Source organism: Malania oleifera, chromosome 13 (assembly GCF_029873635.1).
Source record: "Malania oleifera isolate guangnan ecotype guangnan chromosome 13, ASM2987363v1, whole genome shotgun sequence".
Taxonomy (NCBI): domain Eukaryota; kingdom Viridiplantae; phylum Streptophyta; class Magnoliopsida; order Santalales; family Ximeniaceae; genus Malania; species Malania oleifera.
In genome coordinates this window covers 41,080,501-41,102,835 of record NC_080429.1, presented here as the reverse complement: position 1 = coordinate 41,102,835, position 22,335 = coordinate 41,080,501, and the positions used below count along the sequence as shown (strand labels likewise).

General features: G+C 39.1%; 1 protein-coding gene across 4 annotated transcripts in view; it reads right to left on the bottom strand.

Annotated features, from left to right (window-relative positions):
• Positions 1-21,864, bottom strand: part of LOC131146534 (polynucleotide 5'-hydroxyl-kinase NOL9-like) — a 41,920-nt gene extending 20,056 nt beyond the window's left edge. Inside the window, exons 1-5 of one of the 4 annotated variants that reach the window (XM_058096174.1) lie at positions 21,592-21,864; positions 20,942-21,039; positions 20,754-20,787; positions 1,704-1,864; positions 1,362-1,545 (exon numbers count right to left, since the gene is read on the bottom strand). In XM_058096174.1, coding sequence (XP_057952157.1) covers positions 1,362-1,545; positions 1,704-1,864; positions 20,754-20,787; positions 20,942-21,039; positions 21,592-21,782 — 668 coding nt within the window. In that variant the 5' untranslated portion in view covers positions 21,783-21,864. The remainder of the gene's footprint in view (positions 1-1,361; positions 1,546-1,703; positions 1,865-20,753; positions 20,788-20,941; positions 21,040-21,591) is intronic. The other 3 variants (XM_058096177.1, XM_058096175.1, XM_058096176.1) reach the window with 3 other exon arrangements.
• Between the last annotated feature and the right edge of the window lie 471 nt (positions 21,865-22,335).

The following is a 22,335-nucleotide window of genomic DNA, read 5'->3' as shown; positions in this document are numbered from 1 at the left end:
CTGCCTTTCTTTTTTTTTTTTAATTGACAGTGCAGACTTTAAAAATAATTCCTTTAAACAGCTTTTTCACTCTTTGGATTTAACTAGTAACGAGTACGAGGGAAAAAAACTCCACAAAAGGAAATGTTTTAATAAATCAGCAAATCCATTGGAACCAAAATTCCCAATGCATGCCAAAGGAATGTAATTCAATCAAAACTCTCGATTGTAGCCAAGCAGTTCTGGGTATCAAACAGAGCTCCCAAGAAACTAATTTTAACATAGTCAATTTCCCCTCTTCTTCAACCAGTTTCACTAGAGCTTTTCACCAAAATAGTTACTTTCAAAATCAAAATTATTAAAAGAGTTGAGATTGTAAACTACAGATTTAGGGCTATCTGCATCTTAAAGATACAGACAGCCATACGAGTCCCACATGCGTCCAATTCACACAGCTCCCCTTCGCACTCAGTTTATCTCCCTTTCAACAGTATCCGTCCCATGATAATAGGTGTTCAGACCACCAATGGTGCCAAGGAGGGAAGGTTCCAGCAATGGTGTTTGAGAACACTGAGGTTGTCAACAGTGAGAGTACAGCATTGGCGCCAATGCCACGGGAGCAGACATAACCATTGGCAACAAACCTGGTGTTGAGTTATTGCAGTTGCAGCAACCGACAAGGTTGAGGCCGGGCTCAGCAAGGAGGTGGTCAAGGAGGTCAGGAAGTTGAGGTTGAGGGTTGAAGTCACTGGAGAGAGAAGATGTCATTGACGTCAATTTGGACACTGCACAACGAGAAGCCACAACCAATGGCGCAATGGAGCTGTGCATCACGGAGGCAGAGATGTTCTGCAAGGCTTGCACACATCCAGCACAGAAATCTGCAGAGATCTTTTCCCTCCTTTTTCTCTCCCTTTACCAGCTAAATCCCCTTTTCCAAATGTGTGGCCATTCATTCCGTCATGCTAGAGTTCAGATGTGGCCCATCTTGTAGATGGTCTCCGTCAAGGAAGGGATCAGAGGTGTGTAATTGAAAGCAAGTCATCTCATGCCCCCCATCAATTTTATGGTACTGCAGATTTCCAGAAGGGAAAAAGATAGGAAAGTGTGGGCCTAGGCCTGTCCACATGTTCAAGATGAGAATTGACCTAGATTTATAATTAGTTTCAACTCTCCCTTATTTTGGTAATTAAAAATTTTAAAACAACCATTTTCGTAAAAAAAACTCAGTTTCACTGCAGCAACAACTACCCAGCTAATTGTCCGCCCCTTCCAAGTGTAATTTCTATGTTATGTATGGGTGTTGCCAGAGAAAGAGGGTAACAACAAACACAACAAAGCACAAACTACACTTACAAATCAAAAGACTTATAAGAACATACAATCTATCAGAGAAGTCCTGGCGAGCTGAATTGATCTCAAATAGTTTTTGTGTTTCATCACAATCACCATCTAACCAAAATGCCCCATCTGGTAGGTTCTTGCGCTCACAAGGCACGCTGATCTTAACTACATGACTAGGAGCAATGCGCTTAAGCATGTCCACCAGTGTGTTATAACCAATACCTGGAACACATGACAATAAGAAAATTGTGATGCAATGACTGAGCAAATTAGATAACAGCAACAAAGAAGCATCAGTGTAGAAGTAACACAAAACTGAACCAAGCCACTCAATAGTTACAAATTAAAAGAAGAGGAAAAGACATGAATAAAAATAGTACCTTTCACCCAACCAGGTGTATTAACAAGAAGGGGAGTGTTACGAGAACTTTTACTCTTGGAGAACATGCAATACTCCTTATAGTAATCATATAGAGCAAGTATATAATTCAAGTATGCTTCTGGGTCCCTTTTTGAAGAAACATCACCAAAGAAAAAGGCTCTGACAGAAAAATTAAAAAATTATATAAAATAAAATGAAATGCAATTAAAAGAATCAATACTTCCATTAAATTAATTAATCCGAAAGCTGACTCAGGCAGTGAAATGCCTTCCTTCAATAGATTATAGGTTTCAAGAAGATTCACACACAGAGATCTGACAACAAGACATTAGTTTCACTTCTCACTAAAATAATCAAAAAATAAGAGGACCATAATCAAAAACACACACTTGACTTAAATGTAATATGTAAGAAAATGTGGAAAATTTTACGTATTAATGCATAATATGACCACATCTTCATGGTGCAAAATCTTTCACAAAACATTTCCTCTTGCAGTGCTACTCGAGTTCAAATTAAACTCAAAACTCTTAAACCTTATCATCCATTCTAAATATATTTGCCTTAAAATTCTTGAAACTCCCTCCACGACAAAAACAATGAAGCCTTTAGTACCACAGGGTGGGATCAGCTATGTGAATCCTTTCCTACCACTCCGCAGGGCAATATCCCCACACAATTGGAGTGCCATTAAATCCTTAGTATCCCAATCCAAGCCATTAATGGTCTACCACTCCCCCTCCTGCCGCTTCTAGCAGCAACTGAATCACCCCTCCTAGGTGGAAAACTATGCCATCTACACAGCAAGTGCCAAAGACATCTTAGCTGCCCTCCCTTACCTTATCTTGGAGTCCCACTACACATCCACACAGCTAGACCAAGGTAAACATCTAGATTCCAAAAGATTCTCTTAATGAACTAAAATCAAACTTATAATCTTCTACATATTTAGTTTCATCAATCAAGACAACACCATCTACAAACAATCTACAATATGGAATCTATATGTCTAGTGAGTCCATTCATTACAAACAAGGACTCAAGGCAAAACCTTGATGCAAACCTTTGGAAATTGCCCTATAGTCCTAGTCATGCCAATCATTACCCCATCCTACATATGCTAAATGATATCAATATACCTGCTACAACTCCCTTCTTTTCTAGGACCCACCATAGGACTTCTGTATGTATCATTTCATAGGCTTTCTCTAGAGCTTAAAACTTCTTTTTTTCTCTAAACTTTTCCATAGATCTTCCCAACAAATATATAGCCTCTGTGGTTGATCTCCTAAGCATAAAACCCAATCTGATTTTTTCTCATTTGTAACCTTAGTTTTTTGTTCAATTACCCTCGTTACATTACACGAATCATAAGTTTAATTTGCTCTAGATCAATATCTTCTTCTCTCTAAATTTTTTTACATAAATCCTGTAAATAGATATATAGCTTCTACAGTTGATCTCCTATGCAGTAAACCAAACTGGTTTTTTTCTCATTTCTAGTCATTACCCTTTCCCAAAGTCACATTATATGACTCATAAGTTTAATTTAGTTATTACAATTTTGAATTATCCTGCATTTTTGTACATAGGTATTTCAAGTGATTTTCCTCCATTTGCATCTTATTAGTCCCTATATTTTTCTAAATAAACCAGTTAACCATATTGCTCCATTATCCTCTCAACATGTCCAAACTTCAATGAGGACGTCCATTATTACAGCTTTTTCATTGTTCATTTTTTTTTTTTTTTTTTTTGGGAGTATGGGGCTTGCTAAAATGAAGGCTTAAAACTCAAACTGCATAATAAAAGATCACGGTAGCACAACACCACCAAGGTCATTACACATAAGATTGAAAATACTTGGTGACGGCTCTAGAAGCTAATTCACCCCAAGTAGTACTGCACCACACGAGTTGCAAGTCAATCAATATGCTGCAAATAAGGCAAACAATACTAATGACTAATGTTCATCTTTTTCTTCATTGCCATGTGGCGAGATATTTGTGGAACACTTTGTTTTCTTGTTATGGTGAGGATTGGGTGACTCCGCAGAAGGTATGGCTTTCTTATGGTGAAATTTTGGGGTTTTGGGAAGAGTAAAATAGGGAGGAACTTTTCGAATTGAGCAGTGTATGCTATTTTGTGGATTCTTTGGCTGAAAAAAACACAAGAATTTTCAAAGATCAGAAGACTAATCCCAATTTTCTTTGAGAGAGTTATTTTTCATGCTTCCTTTTGGGCACATTATTTTGTGGTTTTGGGGGGGTCTGTAGCTGTCTGATCTTCAAAGGGATGCAGATGTAGCTTTGTTTTTTACCTCTAATGAAGGATGTCTTATCCTCCTTTTTTGCAATTATTTGGAATTTCTTGTTATCTAAAAATAAGTATACCCCCCCATATGTGTGCCACACATGCACAACCCAATCCCAAAAGCTGATGAGCTGAGTTGCTGAAGCACACCCATCAAGGGGCATTCAAACTTCAAGGCACTTTTCATCTTCTTAAGGGCAAAATTAACTTCAATGATGCAATTTGTGATTATATCTCAAATTCATAGTATATCTTCTCATTTTTCAATTATGAGTTTAGGCCTTCTACTTGGTTTCATTAAATAGCTTATAAAATAATTTTATAACTTCTTTGACTTAAACAACATCATTCGCATTTATACATTTGATACTACCTAGGTCTCTAACCATTTTCCCAATCTTCAGTACTTAGACTAACTCATGCTCTAAGTTTAGTTCCGCAAATTAGTTTTTTTTTTTTTTTTTGCATCTTTTCTTCCCTTTTATACTTTTAAAACTTTTCGGCATTCTTGCTGTGTCTCAAACCAAATTCCTTTTTTAATTGCTTTTTGGACAGCCTCATTCCACCACACTCTCTCTTTACTAGCCATGTCTCTTCCCTTAACCTCTTTCCCTATACTTGTAAAAGTATAACCATCCTATTCCAAAGTGTGTTTTGTGCTTGTGTTATCTTCATTTATCCAGTAGCCTTCTTTTATCATTATATTTTTAAATTTTATTATAAGCTCTCCCTTTAGATGCCGCCACCTAGCTCTCTTCTATTGTCTATGTTACATTGTTACCTTTTACTTTTATTTCCTTTTTTTGATTAGTAATAAGTCTATTGATATCAAAAATGAACACCAAGTACACAAGGAGTGTACATGGGGTAAACAAATCAAAAACAGAAATTACAAGAATCTAGTAAATCAAAAACAGAAGAAAATGATTGGTTTCGCAAAGCAGCCAACCAATCCATCAAAGTTGTAAAATAGCTTCAGGTCCAAAATGGATCTTTCCTTATCTTCAAAACACCTACTATTTCTCTCCCTCCAAAGACACCACAATAAACAATGAGGAACTATCAACCAAATAAACCCATTTCGATAACGACCAAATCTGCCTTGCCAACATGCTAGAAGTCCCACTACAGATTGCAGCATAACCCAGCTCACTCCAAACAAACCCAACACCATAACCCACAAGTCCATTGCAAACGGACAATGAATAAAAAGATGATCAACCGTCTCATTATTACACTTGCACATGTAGCACCAATCCAATATCCAAACCTTTCTTTTTCATAAATTGTCAATCGTTAAGCATTTCCCTAAAGCAGCAGTCCAAACGAAAAAAGCTACTCTAGATGGAATTTTCTGTTTCCAAATACTTTTCCAAGGAAAGCCACAATCTTTGGAGCCCATTAATATATCATAATAACCTTTAACCAAGAAGCCCTTCTCTCTATCAGATTTCCAGAACATCTTATCCTCACCGAACCCCTTCACCGATGCACCATATATGGTATCCATAAAACCAGTTAAGGCCTCTAATTCCCGAAGATGCATACCCCTAAAGAAACTTACATCCCAAAACAAGACTCCATTATCAAACTTCATAAGCTCAGCCACGCTAGCTTCTTTATCTCGGCCAAATCTACACAAATCAGGATAGCTGACTGCAAGAGACGTCTCACCACACCAATGGTCTTGCCAAAATTTCACCTTAGACCCATTTCCAATGTCATATAGAATGTGCAAGAAAAAGAAGGCCATCCCCAACTAATATTTTTCCACAAGCCAACACCATGTGGACCATTAACGGGTCTAGTACACCAACCACCCCAATCACAGCCGTATTTCACCTCTGTCACTTGCCTCCAAAGAGCAGCCTTCTCCATCCCAAATCTCCATAACCACTTCCCAAGCAAAGCTTCATTAAACTGTCTTACCTTCCTTATCCCCAAACCACCCGAAGAAATGGGAGAGCAAACAGTATCCCATCTAACCAAATGGAATTTTGGTTCATCACCAATGCCACCCCATAAAAAATTCCTTTGAAGTTTCTCAATACGGTTAGCCACAGCAGCAGGAATAGGAAATAAAGATAGAAAGTAAGTGGGTAAATTAGATAAAGTGCTTTTAATTAACGTGACTCTACCTCTCTTAGATAAGTACAAACGTTTCCACCCTGCTAACCTTCGTTCTATCTTCTCCAAAATTGGGTTCCATATTGTCTTATCCTTGAATTTGGCTCCCAAAGGAAGACCCACATATTTCATAGGAGTATTACCTTGTTTACAGCCAAGGATGTGCAAGAATAAGTCAAAATTAAACACCCTACCAACAGGAACCAACTCTGACTTGCCCAAATTTATCTTTAAACCAGAGACCGCCTCAAACCACATAAGTATCACATGGAGAAACAAAATCTGATCCAGATCAGCGTCACAAAAAATTAGAGTATCGTCCGCAAAGAGAAGCTGAGACACCACCAAAGCTCTTCCCTCTATAAGCCCCACACCAAAGCCTGACATGTGACCATCATGGACAGCTTTATCCAGCATTCTCCCCAGGGCTTCCATAACCAAAACAAACAACAAAGGAGACAATGGGTCACCTTGTCTCAACCCCCTAGAGCTCTCAAAAAACCCACAAGGAGTGCCATTTTTCAAAATGGAAAAACAAACTGTAGACATACAAAAGAAAATCCACCGCCTCCATTTGGCAGAGAACCCACCCCGTTCTAGTAACTGCATAAGAAAACCCCAATTAACATGATCAAAAGCCTTCTCAACATCTAATTTGCAAAGTAGCCCTGGCACCCCAGTTTTCAATCTACTATCAAGGCATTCATTAGCAATAAGTACAGGGTCAAGAATCTGCCTGTTCCTCACAAAAGCATTCTATGAAGTTGAAATTATATCTTCCATAACCGTGCAAAGTCTGGTGGCTAAGACCTTAGCAATGATCTTATAAACCCCCCCCCCCCCCCCCCCCCCCCAAACAAGACTAATAGGGCAAAAATCCTTTACTTCAATTGCTTCATTTTTTTTAGGAATGAGAGTGATGAAAGTAGCATCCAGGCTTTTCTCAAACTGGCCTCTAGCAAAAAAAATGATGGAACACAGTCATAAGATCAGGTTTGAGAATCCTTGAGCAAGCTTGGAAGAAAGCCATTGTAAATCCATGTGGTCCAGGCGATTTATCACCATTAAAATTTTGTATGACATCAAAAATTTCTGCCTCCTCAAATGGTATATCTAGCCAATCTGCATTATCACCAAATATTCTTGGAAATACTAAGACTTCTGGGAATGATCGACTAACTTGTTGCTCAGAGTATAAATTCATGAAAAATTGAGTGATGTAATCAGCAATCATGCCTTGATCGGAAGACAAGGCACCATCAACCACAAGGCTCTCAATACCATTATTTCTTCTATTAGAATTAGCCATTCTATGGAAAAATTTGGTATTTGCATCCCCCTCCTTCAAATGTAGCACCCTAGACTTCTACCTCCAATTAATCTCTTATAAAAGAATGAGCTTTTCAATATTGGTGCGGAGAGTAGCATGTTCTAACTTTTCCTCAGCTATATTAAAGGATGAGTTTCCTTTCTAACATTCAAGTCATTCAATTTGTTCCAAAGTTGATGTGTCTTAACAATGACATTCCAAAATTCCGCCTCGTTCCACTTTTTTAAATCCAACTTCAATGCTGCCAATTTCTTAGCTAGCATGAAACTAGGATTTCCTTGAAACGAATAGGATGCCCACCACTCCTTCACTTTATCAACAAAGTTCTCCACCCTCAACCACATATTTTCAAATCGAAAAGGAGTTCTACCTCTCCGAGGACTCCCCCCCTCCAACAAAATTGTGTAGTGATCAGAAAGTATTTTGGACAGCCTTCTCTATGAAAATTGAGTGAAGTGGTCCGCCAAGAACGGAGAGAAAAGAAACCGATTTATTCTAGAAGCGGAGGAAGAATTGGACCAGGTGTAAAGGCCTCCTTCCATAGATATATCCATCAGCCCATGGAAAGAGATAAAATCCGAAAATTCATGCATAGCCCGAGTATAACTTACAGCCCCTAGTCTTTCTAATGGGAAGTGGATTATATTAAAATCACCTACTAGGCACCATGGCGAATCCCACCAACTAATCAGCCCTGTCAGCTCCTCCCACATTTTCCTATGCCTCTTGTTCAAATTTGGCCCATAAACACCTGTGAAAGCCTACTCAAATTGATCACCGACATTTTTAAATTGCATGAAACAGAACAATACCCCACTACTTCCTCCACCTTTTCCACTACCCTTCGATCCCACATCAGGACAATACCTCCAGAAGCACCTTCTGAACCCAAGTACAACGAGTCTACATATGTACTTCAGACAATTCCTCTAGTAATCCATTCAAGTTTAGTCTCTTGCAAAGGTGTTTAAGTCTACACCATTGTAGGTGACTTAGAGAGCTTATGCTATGGTACCTAGGGAATTTTTGTGGTGGGTTCTAGAAAAAAAAAAAAGGGTGTATGCAGCAAGTATACTGATGTCATTAAGGATATGTCGATGGACCAGTGATTAGTGTTAGGATTATAGGTGGAGAATCTAGGAAATTAACAATCACAATAGGTGTATATTGGATTTTCTGTGGGGAATATGGATGGAGGACGATAATCTCGAAGGTTCCTGCAGTTTTTGAGAAAATTTGAAGATTAAATTAGAGTGGTTGATATATGCTCAAGGATGGAGGGTTCTATTTTCTTTTTCGTAGAATCCAAGACTTTTGAATTCTCAGTTGAGGAGGGTGGTTCTTATTTCATGTTACGCATTTTTGAGCAAAATCGATACTCTCTCTGATCAATTTGCATGGGCAAAAAGAGTGCAAAACATTTGCTAGCTATTGTGGAGGAGCTAATGTCCAATGTAATTCCTGGTAATTTTGCACGAACATTCGGAGATGGTGAGAAAGTATTTATTTTGCAGTTGGGATCCAATGCACATGGTTGTTTTCTAATGATCTCGGAACTTATAAATGGCTGTCAGAAAGGATTTTAGGTGGTGCCAAAAGGAAAACTGGGCAGTGGGTGGAGAGGGTTTGGATTTCATCAACGGAAAGCCATTGCTCCTAAGACGTTAGCCAGCAAACAAACATCCCAATCTGCGCTTAAACTCACAGGGGAGAATTCCAAAACTTTTCTATTGGCAGCGGTGGAGGGGGGTCAGAGAGATGATGGTGGTAGCAAGAATGGAAAGCAATTATGCCATATTCTCAAAATTCAAAATTGAGAAATCATAGCATACGTGATTTGGGTACTGGGAAGGAACAAGCAAAATCGAAGGCTAATGTTTCGGTGGAAATTACTGAGAACGTTAGTGGTAACACAAACTCTTATGTATCTCTGAATATAAGACTCAGATTGCATAGTGAGCCGAATGGAGAATGGGAGGTAATATGGTCCAAAGTTACTCAAGCTCAGGAAGTGGGCTTTGGCTTGAAGGGAGCTTTGGGGTTAAAACTTTTATTGTTTTCCTTGATCTTCTCTGTACAATGCACTTCCCGAGCTTGAGTAACTTTGGACCATATTACCTCCCATTCTCCATCCGGCCCACTATGCATTCTGAGTCTTATATTCAGAGAAACATAAGAGTTTGTGTTACCACTAACGTTCTTAGTAATTTCCACCGAAACATTAGCCTTCGATTTTGCTTGTTCCCTCCCAGTACCCAAATCACGTATATCGCTATGATTTCTCAATTTTGAATTTTGAGAATATGGCATTAATTGCTTTCCATTCTTGCTACCACCATCATCTCTCCGACCCCACTCTACCGCTGCCAACAAAAAAGTTTTGGAATTCTCCCCTATGAAGTGCAGATTGGGATGTTTGTTTGCTGGCTAATGTTTGTTTGCTGGTTAATAAACCGAACCAAACCATTAAAATACTGTTTGTCTACTAGTTGAACCAATAGTTTCTGGTTCGGTATTAGTTCATAATAATTAAGAACTGCAAATTTCAGTTCGGTGTTCAATTTTAGCCAAAACCAAACCAACTAAACCGAGTACACCCCTAATTCCAGATCACCCCCTAACTAGAGAGCTCCAGTTGCTGGGTAGTAAGAGCATCACTATCACAGGCTAGACTAAAGATAAGAGGGGTATTTGGTACTGGGATGCAATTCACCACACTAGATGCCATGCCAAAAATACACGTCTTCCTCATTTCCCACTTGAAAGAAAATGAGAGGGAGAAGTTACTCCATCTTCTCTAGATGCATCTCTAGACACGTGCCCTGGGTTCATTCACCACTTTAGAAATCCAGCCATTTTGGAGGCCATATTTATTGGCAATCACTTCTTTCTAGAAATGCTCCTTCTCAATCATGAATCTCTAAAGCCACTTCCCCAAAAGAGCCTTATTGAAATTGAGAAGGGATCTAAGGCCTCAACCTTACTTTTGCATGGGTTGTTTAACAACCCCCTATCTAACAAGATGATATTTAAAGTCCTCGTCCAAACTCTCCCAAGGAATCTTCTTTGAATGCTTTCCAATATTTTGACTACAACACTAGAAATGGGAAAAAGAGACATGAAGTAGGCTGGAAGATTGGAAAGAGTGCTCTTAATGAGCACGAGTCTGCCTATTTTTGACAAGTAATTCCTTTTCCTACCAACCAACTTCCATTTGAATGTGTCGATTATAGGGTCCCAAACTCTCAAGTCTCTGAATTTGGCTCTCAATGGGAGACTGAGGTAAGTGATACAAAGGGCTCTAAGCTTGCAGCCTAAAAGACCAAAAAGAAAAGGTCCATAATCACAAGCCCTTACTAGGTGATTTCGCTTTTGCCCAAGTTCACTTTTAGGCCACAGACTGCTTCAACCCCAAGGAGAACGCACCTAAGATTGAGAATTTGCACAGGATTATCTTCTCAGGATATGATAGTGTCATTGCAAAAAGAAGAGAGATTACCATAATTTCATCATTCCTACCAATGCTTAGCACTTTGAGCAAACCTCCTTCATTGGCATTTAACAACACAAGGCTCAAAACTTCCATCACCGTGATAAACAGAAGAGAGAGAGGAGGTTTCCTTGTCTCAAACTTCGTGAGGACCTGAAAAATCTGTAGGGCAGCCATTAACAACGCTAAGAATGAGGGGGTGGAGATACAATGGTCAATCCAATTGTACTAGATTTCCCCAAAACCCATTCTCCTGAGGATATACAGCAGAAAACCCTAGTTCACATGGTAACGCCTTCTCCATATCCAGCTTGCACACCACTCCTCTTTTACTACCCTTAACATAGTCATCCCCCATCTCAATCATAATCAAGGAGGCATCCAAGCTTGCCTGCCTGCAACGAAAGCATGCCAATGTTTTCTTATTACATCCGAAATTACTAGTTTGAGCCTAGCTGCAAGGACTTTAGAGAGGAGTTTATAAAGGCAGCCAACGAGCCGGATAAGGTGAAAAACTTTGATTTTTCAAGTTCCTGCTTTTATAGGGTTCAAGGAGACAAAAGTTGAATTGATGCTAATCACAATTCACAAATCTACCAGACCTGTGAAAGCCCTCGAAAACACCAATTAACATAGTCATCCCCCACCTCAATCCGATCGTAATCAAGGAGGCATCCAAGATTTTCCTGCCTGCAACAAAAGCAAGCTGGTGTCCCCTTATGACATCCAAATTCACTAGTTTAAGCCTAGCTACAATGACTTTGGAGAGGAGTTTATAAAAGCTGCCAATGAGCCTAATATGGTGAAAAACTTTTTCCGAAGGCTCTTGCTTTTATAGGGATCAAGGAGACAAAAGTTGAGTTGATGCTAATCACAACTCACAAATCTACCTGACCTGTGGAAGTGTCTTTAAAAACACCGACAATGTCTTATTTGAGGATGTCCCAATACCTTTGGAAGAAAGCCATGTTGATACCATCAAGGCAAGGATATTTTTCCCTGTTACAACTTCTATGGGCTTGAAAATTTTCCTCCTCATCCTCGAAACGTCACTTGAGCCACCAAGTTGTGGAAGGGCTTAGATTTCCAAAAGTTATGCCATCGACCTTTTATCTCCAAGACTCTAGCTCATAATGCAGGTTTTTGTAGAAGTTGCATATTCCCCTTTTAATATCCCTTTCCTGCAATAAAATATTTCCTTCCACTTCGATTTTTGTTAGTAGGTTGAATCTACAATGCACATTAGCAGCTTGGCGACAATAGCTAGTATTCCTGTTCCCCCTCCTTCAACCACAGGGATCTGGATTTTTGTCTCCAATCAATTTCATTCAAAGTGATGAGTTCGGCAAGATCTTTTTTTGAGTTCAAGCCTTATGAATAATCTGTGAATCTATTCCCTGCACTAAGGCCCTCTCTAAGCTCCTAATCATCTAACTCCTTAATGCCACTAAGAATTGTTTTCTTCCTTACTGTGATGTTGCCAAAAATATTCTTGTTCCACCACTTCAGTTTTTCTTTAAGCACTTTAAGTTTTGAGGCAATCAAAAAGCTTGCTTTCCCTTCCACCTGTAGCTCAAGCCACCAATCTTCGACCATACCATTAAACAGCTCATGTTTCAGCCACATATTCTCAAAATGAAAGGAAGTTGGCCCCAACCTAATTCCTCTTGTGTCAAGCAAGATGCGAAATTGATCCGAGATGGGTATTGGAAATAAAGATTGGGTAGTTTTTGGGCAGTGCTCCTCCAAATTATAGGAAATAAGGAATCTGACCATCCTTGAGTGTGAGGATCTCTCCTTTGAATTCGACCACATGAAGGAACCACCTATGAGAGGAAGATCGATGAAATCATAGCCATTCAAAATTATGAAACTCCTGCATACTAGAAGACTCCAAGGAACTCCCACTCCTTTTATAAGGATATAAGACAACATTAAAATCCCCCCTAATGACCCCAAGGAGGCATCCTGTTTCTTTCTAACCTCCACTAGATTGTTACACAAGAGGTGTCTGGAAAGGCCTTTGTCTGGCCTGTAAACCCTAGTGAAATACACATAAGATTGTCCTCCAAGCTCTTCAACAAGCAGGACACTGAGAAGGTGTTGATGGAGCGATCTAGCATTTAACAAACCAGATCATTCCATAGACAGAGGATACCTCCTGCAGAACCTGCCACAACCAAAGCAACCCATTTGCAGCTTTTAATCCCCCATAAATTGTTAACCCACTAGTTGTTTAAAGACTCAACCTTGGTTACCTGAAGACAAAAGATATACCCTTTGCACTAATTGAGCAACTACTTTATAACTAACCTTTCGGTTTTATCATTCAGTCCCCTCAATTCCATGAGATTAGTTTCCTTAACATATATGAAATTTACCAATCCCGCAACTTCTAGCCTCTCCCACATCTGTCTATACACCATCCTTACTTATCATAGTTAACTGAGCATTCCAATCTCTTTAGCTCGCTGCTCATGCCCTTTCTCTGGCTACTGTCTAAGGATTTTTTTTCCTGAGGTACTTCCTCTCTCCTTTTCTTCTCAACTGTCTCAAAAAAGACACATTGCTCTTTCTTTGAACCCTTCGAAAAACACCCAAATAGTTCTCCTAACCAGGTTCATTTTGCAAAGGGCCCAATAAGATACTTGAACTTTAAAGTCTTCACTGTTAAAATCCAGCCAATTAAGCTCCTTCAAGGACATGGAGTAGGGGCAAACTTCTGCGATCGACTAGTCTAAATTTGTAGCAAAGATTATCAACAAGTTTTCCTCCAAGCTCATGGGCTTCAAGGAATCTCCATTTGGATGCTCCTCGACCATGTCAAAAGCAACTTGTTCACCGTGAGCTTGCTGCAAATCAGGAGCAGTAATAGGAGTAGATTCCTGCATACCGAACCTAACATGAGAGTCAAAGAAACATGCAGGGCCTGAGTTAGGAGAGAGTGGGGTAGGCACGCCACTGGTTAAAGTTTAAAGAATAAAGGAGGCCCAAGTGTTTGAGAGCCCAAAAGTGAAGGAGCAAGGGCCGGATTTGAGTGCCCACAGACAAAAAAGCTCCAACTCTCTGAAGCTGGCAAAAGAACTGGGACAAGGCGTGCTACATTTGGAAAAATGGCAGAAAATCTGTGAGACAGGCCAACTTCTTGGACTATATGCACGAAGGAGCACATGTCAACACTCACCAACTCCTTCAGTTAAAGCTTCTCCACGGAGATGGAGATACCACCTCCGAAATAAGGGGAGAGAGGATCACTCATAGGACGAGCAGCCTGTGAAGCAACTATGGACTGGAGCTCCTGCTGGCGGGGCTTGATCAATGGCTTCATCTTCAAAAAGAGAAGCTGCCTGACCACTCTCCCTCCCAGCTCAGATGTGGCATTGAAAATTTTTTACCAACCCTTCGAGTTGAAGCCCTCTGGGAAGGCAGCGGTCCTGCACGCACTCTCATTCTTCTTCGTCAGGGCAAGGAATCTACCAAATTTGTTCTCAAGAAGTTTGAGCCTCAGTGTCTTCTCCATCAACCTCGTTTGGTTCATCCACGAGGGGGAAACAAGCATGTTCTTGAGATTTCACCAGAAATCCTTGTTCACTACTAGGAGCGAACAATGATTTCCTTCATGACAAGGAAGATGGAGGTCCTCCTTCCCTTTTGCTTTTCAGTGATTCTGCAAAGATCCACCTTATCGCCATCAAGTGCAAGGTCAAAGGACTTCAGCTCAATGAATACAGAGATCCTGCAATCACAACACATGGCGCATGATAGCCCTAGAACAAAATTGATGGAAGTTGCTACGGGAGACACCAAAGGAGGGAGGTCTATTGCCTGCCAGCGAAGGAGATATGAGGACAAAACTGCAAGCTCCGGAGAGAGAGAGAGAGATGTTATGTTATCTCATGAAACCCATAAGCACTAATGTTCTAAATTCTAAAACCATTCTAATTTCTATTACCCTAGCCCCCACACTTCCCTAACCTTGACTACACTATCTTTTAAGTTTTTGCCTATAATAATGCCTACTTGATGGAGCACATCAATTGGATATACTGCCAAGAAAGAATTAGAAGGGGGGGGAGAGAGAGAGAGAGAAAGGAGAGAAGAGGGGAAGAAGAGGATAACGGGAGGGAAGGAAGAAGAGAGGGGGAAGAAGAAGACACATGGAAAACACATGTTCAACATCATTAAGTCAAATTCACACTCCTCTTTTTACATGATTGTCCATGCACTAATTTATAAGAAATACTAGAATATAATAAATTGCAAACCAACCCTCAAAAACACATCTATCACTCTATTACATAACAACCATACATACATAAACCTAACTGGAAATTAAATCACACATAAAATAACTACTAATTCACCAAATACATTTGGGTTTAGGATCCAACTCCAAATTGGGTCAAAGTAATCCATCCAATTAGCCACTTTCCATCCTACTTCAACTCCCTCCCTTGAAAAGAGCTCCACTCCGTCAAGTTTGGGACAGCAACCAAGGAGCCTATCACCATGAAAGAGTCACCTCACTTCATAAGAAAAGTACTAGCAATGCACTTGAATTTGGTTAGTGGAAGAGCTTGAGACGGCTTCAATTGATACCTCTTCTTGTTAAGAGAAGACATATGAATTTTCGTAAGCATCATGCCTAACCCTCCTAACAAACAACCATGAAATCCCAAAAGAATGTGGCAAATTTTGAGAGGAAGGATATCACACTACACTGTCTCAATAATGAAACCAATCTTGAAAGTAAGCAAGAAACATCATGGGCCTTCAAGCTGGCATTATTCAACCTTTAAGTTCAACTACATTCAAATTGAATTAGGATGTGGTTTGACCTTCAAATTCAACTTCCTCACAGCTTATTTGAAACTAAATTTCTGCAACTACCAAGATCAATTACCACAATACAAAACTGTTTGTGACAAATCACCTGAGTCTAAAAAAGTTGGTTTGTCTCCATTCTTCATTTCCTTGAACCTTTTGGTAAGAGAGGATGGGTCAAAGTATTAAACAATTTCCGACGTCGCCATCTTCATCCTAGTCGCTTGGGACTTCTATCTCAGCTTCAATGACCTTTATGACATCATCATCTTCTTTGTCTGCATTTTTTTTTTTACAGAAAAAGAAACCTATTAATGTATGCAAGAGGGAATTGCATAGAAAAGAGGGAAAGATATCCTCTTAATACAAAAGTAAGCAAAGAAACCAAAAATAAAAAACACAAACACACAAAAAATTACATAAATCCCCTTTCCAATCCCTCTAAAGATCCGACAACAACATTCTTGGAAAGAAACCCAAAAAACGAGCCCAAAAGAAAGCCCTGAAAGTAACTCTACCCCAAAGAAAATGCATGGAACTTGTCTTGCCATTGAAAATTCTTGCATTCCTTTCAGAAAAACAAGAACAATCTGGGGAAGCACCAAAGCTTCCTCATAAACTGAGAAGAGGAAAACCCAACCAAAATCGCCTAGCCACCCTACAATGGAGAAACAAATGATCATTAGTCTTGCTCACTTTCGAACACAACACAAATCTTCGAACTTATGACCTTGGAAGGTCTCCTCATTTGCACCAAATCATTAGCGTCAAGCCTATTATGAGTCAGATTCTACATAAAAGTTCTGATCTTACGAGGAAACTTGGCCTTCCAAATAAAATGGTTTAAGGGAAAATGAGGAGGACTTGGTCTTTTCAACATTTGGGCAAGAAAAGATTTTGTGGAAAACGGACCAGAAGAATCCCCAATCCAAATCCTCGAATCACCACCCATTCAAGGAACAAAAGAATCCAACATTGGCAATAACATGGTCATCTTATTTTTCTGCAATTGCCATGACTTGCTTAGGACATTGTGTTGACATCCAACCACTAACATTTGAACCACCTGATTGCTGGTTGGTCCTTAGAAGTTGTCCTAGATGCTCTAGATTCTTTCAAGGAGTAGCAGTCTAACCTCCTTACCCAACTGCTCAACTAACTCCTCGTGCACAACTCCAGTAGTAGTTTTCTCAAATAGAAGGGTTTATGTAGCCCTAGGAGAATTACTTCAAATATCCTCCTCTATCTGAGTGGCAACTTGCACATCACTTCCTATAATGAAACAACATGCAGCAAGCTGGGAGGCAATAGCTGGCTTCAACCCCTTCCTATACAAAGCAATCATCACATCTTATTTCCGTTCTATGTTGGAGAATCTACTACTGTAATCTGCCAGTGTCTTGTCTTCTTGCTTCAAATCAAAAAGTGGCAAATGAATACATAGCTGGTACTTGGGAGGTACAAAGTGCTCATATATAGCTCTCTTCATTTCATCCATCTCCTAATCTCACCAGATCTCCTCCTACTAAAGATATACTGTTGTTTGATCCACTAAATGGGGCAATATCTTCCATTTTCAATTCAACCAAATACAACTTTCAAGCCTCATTCATGTCATACCACCAAAAGTAGTTCTCCCAGAAATACACCCAGTCATCAAACTCATTAGGAAGACAATCATCAAGAAAATATGAAACTTCAAATTTAGTTGCCCTATTCGAATAATCGTTTCAACCTTCATGCAACTCAAAAGTGTAGGGACCAACAGGTTGTGTGCCACTTTCCTGTTTGGTAGGGAAGATAAATTGGCCCCTTGCCCAAGGCTCCATCTGACCTTTGTTACCAGAAAATGCTAACACCCTAGCAAACCACATACTAGTACAAATGTTCTAAAACGTGGTACATTTTCATTCCAAAACTCTAAATCTAATGATCCTAAGTCTTAATTAAATATTTTTTCATAACATTTTTTTATTAGTTTAAAGTGGATAATTATCACATCATAATCCCATCCTAATTCATTATTTATCTATTTCACAAAAGAAAATCTCCTCTAGATTTTGAAACACTTCAACATCCTCCCCAAAATATATAGGTGCCATTACATATTTTTCACCAATATATTTATATAAGTATACCCTTAATGTTTCACATTTTAGAGCATGTGTTGTACCACAATCCAATTTCCCTTCCATAAACCAGAACATTACCCATTTTGGGTAACTTAGTCCGACTTCAGTTCTTAGCCTATTCAAAGTACTAGTATTAGTCTCCAAAGCATTTTCAATGCCTTGTACCCTATCACACAACAACACTTTTTCAGAAAGCTCAACACTGATCACCATGTTGCTGATTTTTTTTTTTAAATGCTACTGTATATCACCAAAGAATATTAACAAAATTTGCCAATAATCTCAATCCATTCATGCAATGTTCTAAACTAGATTCCTGAATTATCATTAACTATCTTCATATTTCACCTTTAGAGAATATAATGGAAATTAAACAAATTTTCATAAACAACTCACAAAAGGCAGCAATAAAAATCTGATTTTTCATGATTGCAGTGGCACTTTATTCTCCAAAATGTGGTCTGAACACTAATAGTCAAATTCTATCAGACAGGCTCAAAGTATGGTGAAGAAATTCAAAATTTGTGGCTGGAACAAAGATTTTTTTTTCTTTTTTTTTTTTTTGCAACTCCAGAAGTAGCAGACAAGGGCTGGAGTTTTCACACGCGCGTGAGTCAGCGTTGGGGTGCGCAAGTCACCACCTAACCTAAAAATGGGGTGCATGAATTGCCACGCTGACTTTCCACCAGTGCTTTTCAGAGTGAAGGAAGATCGGGGGAGTGGCAGCGTGTCAAGAAAGAGAAGGAGATTTGAGATTAGAAGGGGCAATGGCTGCTTTTTTTCCAGTGCTTGTGACCACAATCCTGGTCAGATGGCGACAACAATAGGAGGAGGGCTGATCAGAGGTTTCTGTCTTTAATGGCTGTGGTGTCACCACAGGATTCTTCCAGCAAAGGGGGTTGGAAGAACAGGGGCATGACTGTAATCTTATTTTATTTTTCAGATGAACGCTGCTGTGAGTGGTTTGCAATTGTGATGCAACAGCTGTGGATATGTTCAAATTCCGCTCCGGTAGCTGCAACTAAAGGAAAAATTGCTGCAGTTGAAGCCTATGGAACTTTTGATCCAGTATTGTTCCGGTATGGAATAAAGTCTTGCAACAGGGGAAGAATGTGGGAGAGAACCATACTGCTCTGATACTGAATGATGCAGAACAGCAGTTGGATTTATTGCCAAGAAATATAGAGCAGAGGCGAGGATAAGAAGAGGAAGAAGGAAGGAGAGGGAGAAGAGAGGGAAAAAAGAGATTCAACGGAAACACATGATCAACTTCTCCTCAATTCAAATTCACAAACTGTCATTTACATGATGTCCACATACTCATTTATAGGAAAGACTAGGGTACAGTAAATTAAAAACAAACCAACCCCACAAACACGTAAGCTTAACTACAAATTAAACTAAACCCACATAATAACTACTAGTTAAATAAGCAAATATAGGTTTAGGACCCAACAACCCCTTCAACTTATCATTCAAAAATTGATCTCCAAGTTGTGTCAAAATGATCCTTCCAATTACCCACTTCCCATCTTATATCCCCATTTTTATGTCTTTCTTTTCTAGTGCACAAAAGTTCAAAGCCAAACTTTCATTTTGTCTATATTTTTTTCCTATCCATTTTTTAACATAAATTATTTTAATTTTACCTATAATCACAATAATGTCCCTATGTTTCAAGTTGTTAGCCTAACCCTAACCTCCTAAACTAATTTCTTTACCCACTAGAGTCCTAAATGTTGTAGAAAACCTCACATATTGAACATCAGATCCTGTATCTGACATAGCGTGTCATTTCAGAGCATCGACCTAATCCGCCCATACCTATCTTTTTTTCTAACACTCTACTGAAAGTGCAACGCATGACTCATATGGAAGGCCCAGGCCTCCTTCAGCAATGCCAAGTCTACTTAGCACCCAACAATAAAGGAATTAAAAGGCATGCTGCTTTAACCCAAGCCTACCATATTGCACAAAGCCACAAACTTTAAAATGCATCGCCATAATCAGAGTCACATAATGGACTAAATGTGAGACAAAATCTTTATTTGAAATATCTTAAAGAGTAAACTATATCAGGCAAATGACCTACCAAAAACTGTTTTGGGAATGTAAATCACATAATGGACTAGAAGGGCAATGAGCATCCTTGTCAAAAAACATTGGGCTTGGATTAGGTAAGGATGCCTTAATTAAGAAATGCCTATACATTTCTTTATCTCTCCCTCTTCTTTTTTATTTTTTTTTTTGGTTGGTTTTGTTTCATTGACAAATTGATAGTGTTTTATCAAGGATAATACTAAATACTACTAAAGTAACCCACCAAGTATCAATATATATAAAAATAAATGCAGATTAAAAAAGGAAAATTATTAATGAAGCATTTCAATCAGATAATCCTGAAATATAAATAACTTATGATTTCCCCCACCCTCCCCAGTGGAATTGCTCGTAACTTTCCCCTATGGCAGACAGTGAAAAACAAAACATCACACTAGAAAAGTTGATCCCCAATTCCCATCAACCAGTTTTTGCTATTGGTGATCAGAATATTAACGATGATTATATTATTGAAGAAAACACAGCAGATCAGCCCAACATTATAAACTATATTCTGCATATTCCTGACAAGTAATTGGTCATGATGATTCCCCCTTTTTTAGAATATGAAAGATTAAAAACCTTCTTTAACTAGCCCCTCAACATACAAGTGTGATTTCCATGCAAATAGAATGCAATATAAAATGGTTATAGTCCTCCAAATCAACATCACAATATCCCAGACCATGGTACAAAAAATATAACTGGCACGATAAATCCAAAAGCTCATACCTCTCTGGTGTTTTCAGGCATGGAATTGTCAAATCTACCAAATTGTAGCGGAAGAAAGAAAACATTAGAAAGAACACAGCCTGGGATAACGCAAAATTAACACTGGCTAACTATTTTAAATAGTAATACTTCAGTCGCAATGTTAAAACCAACAATTCATTTCAAAAAAAAATGTTTCCTCAAAGTACCTTCGATTTCTTTGTCAATTACAGAGAGAGATAGACAACCCGGGGGAGCAAACTCCGTCTGCCCAACATCTGTATCCAAATAAGCTACTCTCTCATACCTGAACGTGAAATATAATTTTAGATTAAAAAAAAACATCTAACACTCATGGTACTGTTAATAAAATTAAGCATAAATAAAACGGAAACTCGCACAGATGCGCGGAAAACAGACAACTTCAATCTGGGTGTTGAGTCCGCAGACACAAAAAAATTTGCAAATTCAGTGCAGCTCATTTGAAGAAAAGGGAAGACCCATCAAACAAAAAACCCAAACTTTTTTTGGTCGGGGTACAACAAAGATCAAAGCCTTAGTGCAGTTATAATACAATGGATCAAATTTACAAGTACAAACTCAAACATTGAAACGTATAGTAAAGCCAACTAAAGACATATTTAAGGGCGCCCAGCGGATGAAATTCTACAACATATAAATTCACAGATACCCATTTAGCCATGGGCTTGGAAGAACACTATAAAAGAAAAATCCTTTCCAACCAATCAATGAAACCACACCGTACAGATATTATAAAGAAAGAAAGAAAAAAAAATCGAGAGAGAGAGAGAGAGAAAAGCAGGAATTGGAAGAAGATATGAGATATCAGTGTGAAAACCTCAACTTTGATGACCTAGAGAGGAAAGTGTTGACAAGGAAACGAGAGAAGGTACTCTTGCCGCAGCCCCTGGCGCCGCAGATTAAAGCTATCGGAGGGGGCGAGGTGATTGAATCGCGCGCTATGGTTTCCGCAGCATCAGACCATTCCTTTGGTATGATTATGTTGCCGCCTGGGCCGTCTGCCTTCATCTCACGTTGTATGCTGGTACTGCAGAGTGGAAGAAGCTCGGTTGATACTCCGACAGAAATACCAGAGGTTATTATGGAATTTTTTCCCATTTTATTATTAATTTAAAATAATATATTAAATTATGAAAAATATTTTCCAAAATTAACCCAGCAATATTAGATTTGCTTAGGAAAATAATACAGCGCTGCACCCGTGGCAAATCTCACTAGTCCATCCAGGAGATTTGCTTCGGAATTAGGTTTCGAACCATCCATCATTGGACGCGTGGCAAAACTTGTTGGACCATTCAGTGAGTTTTGCTTGAATATTGACTTTTCTCCTTCTTTTACACACGGAGAGAGATGAGGGGCTTTGCAGAGAAGACAAAAGAGGACTTTGCAAACCTGCTAGATGATTGGACAAGAGAGCAGGTGACCGTTGGACTTACCGACCGTTGCTCGTCGAACGTTGGGGAGAAGGTACAAAAGGGGGGAGATGAGGTATGTAATTTTTCCAATGCTCACATTTTTTATTTTGTTGAGAATCTGTTATTTTGATTCAAGTTTTAATACT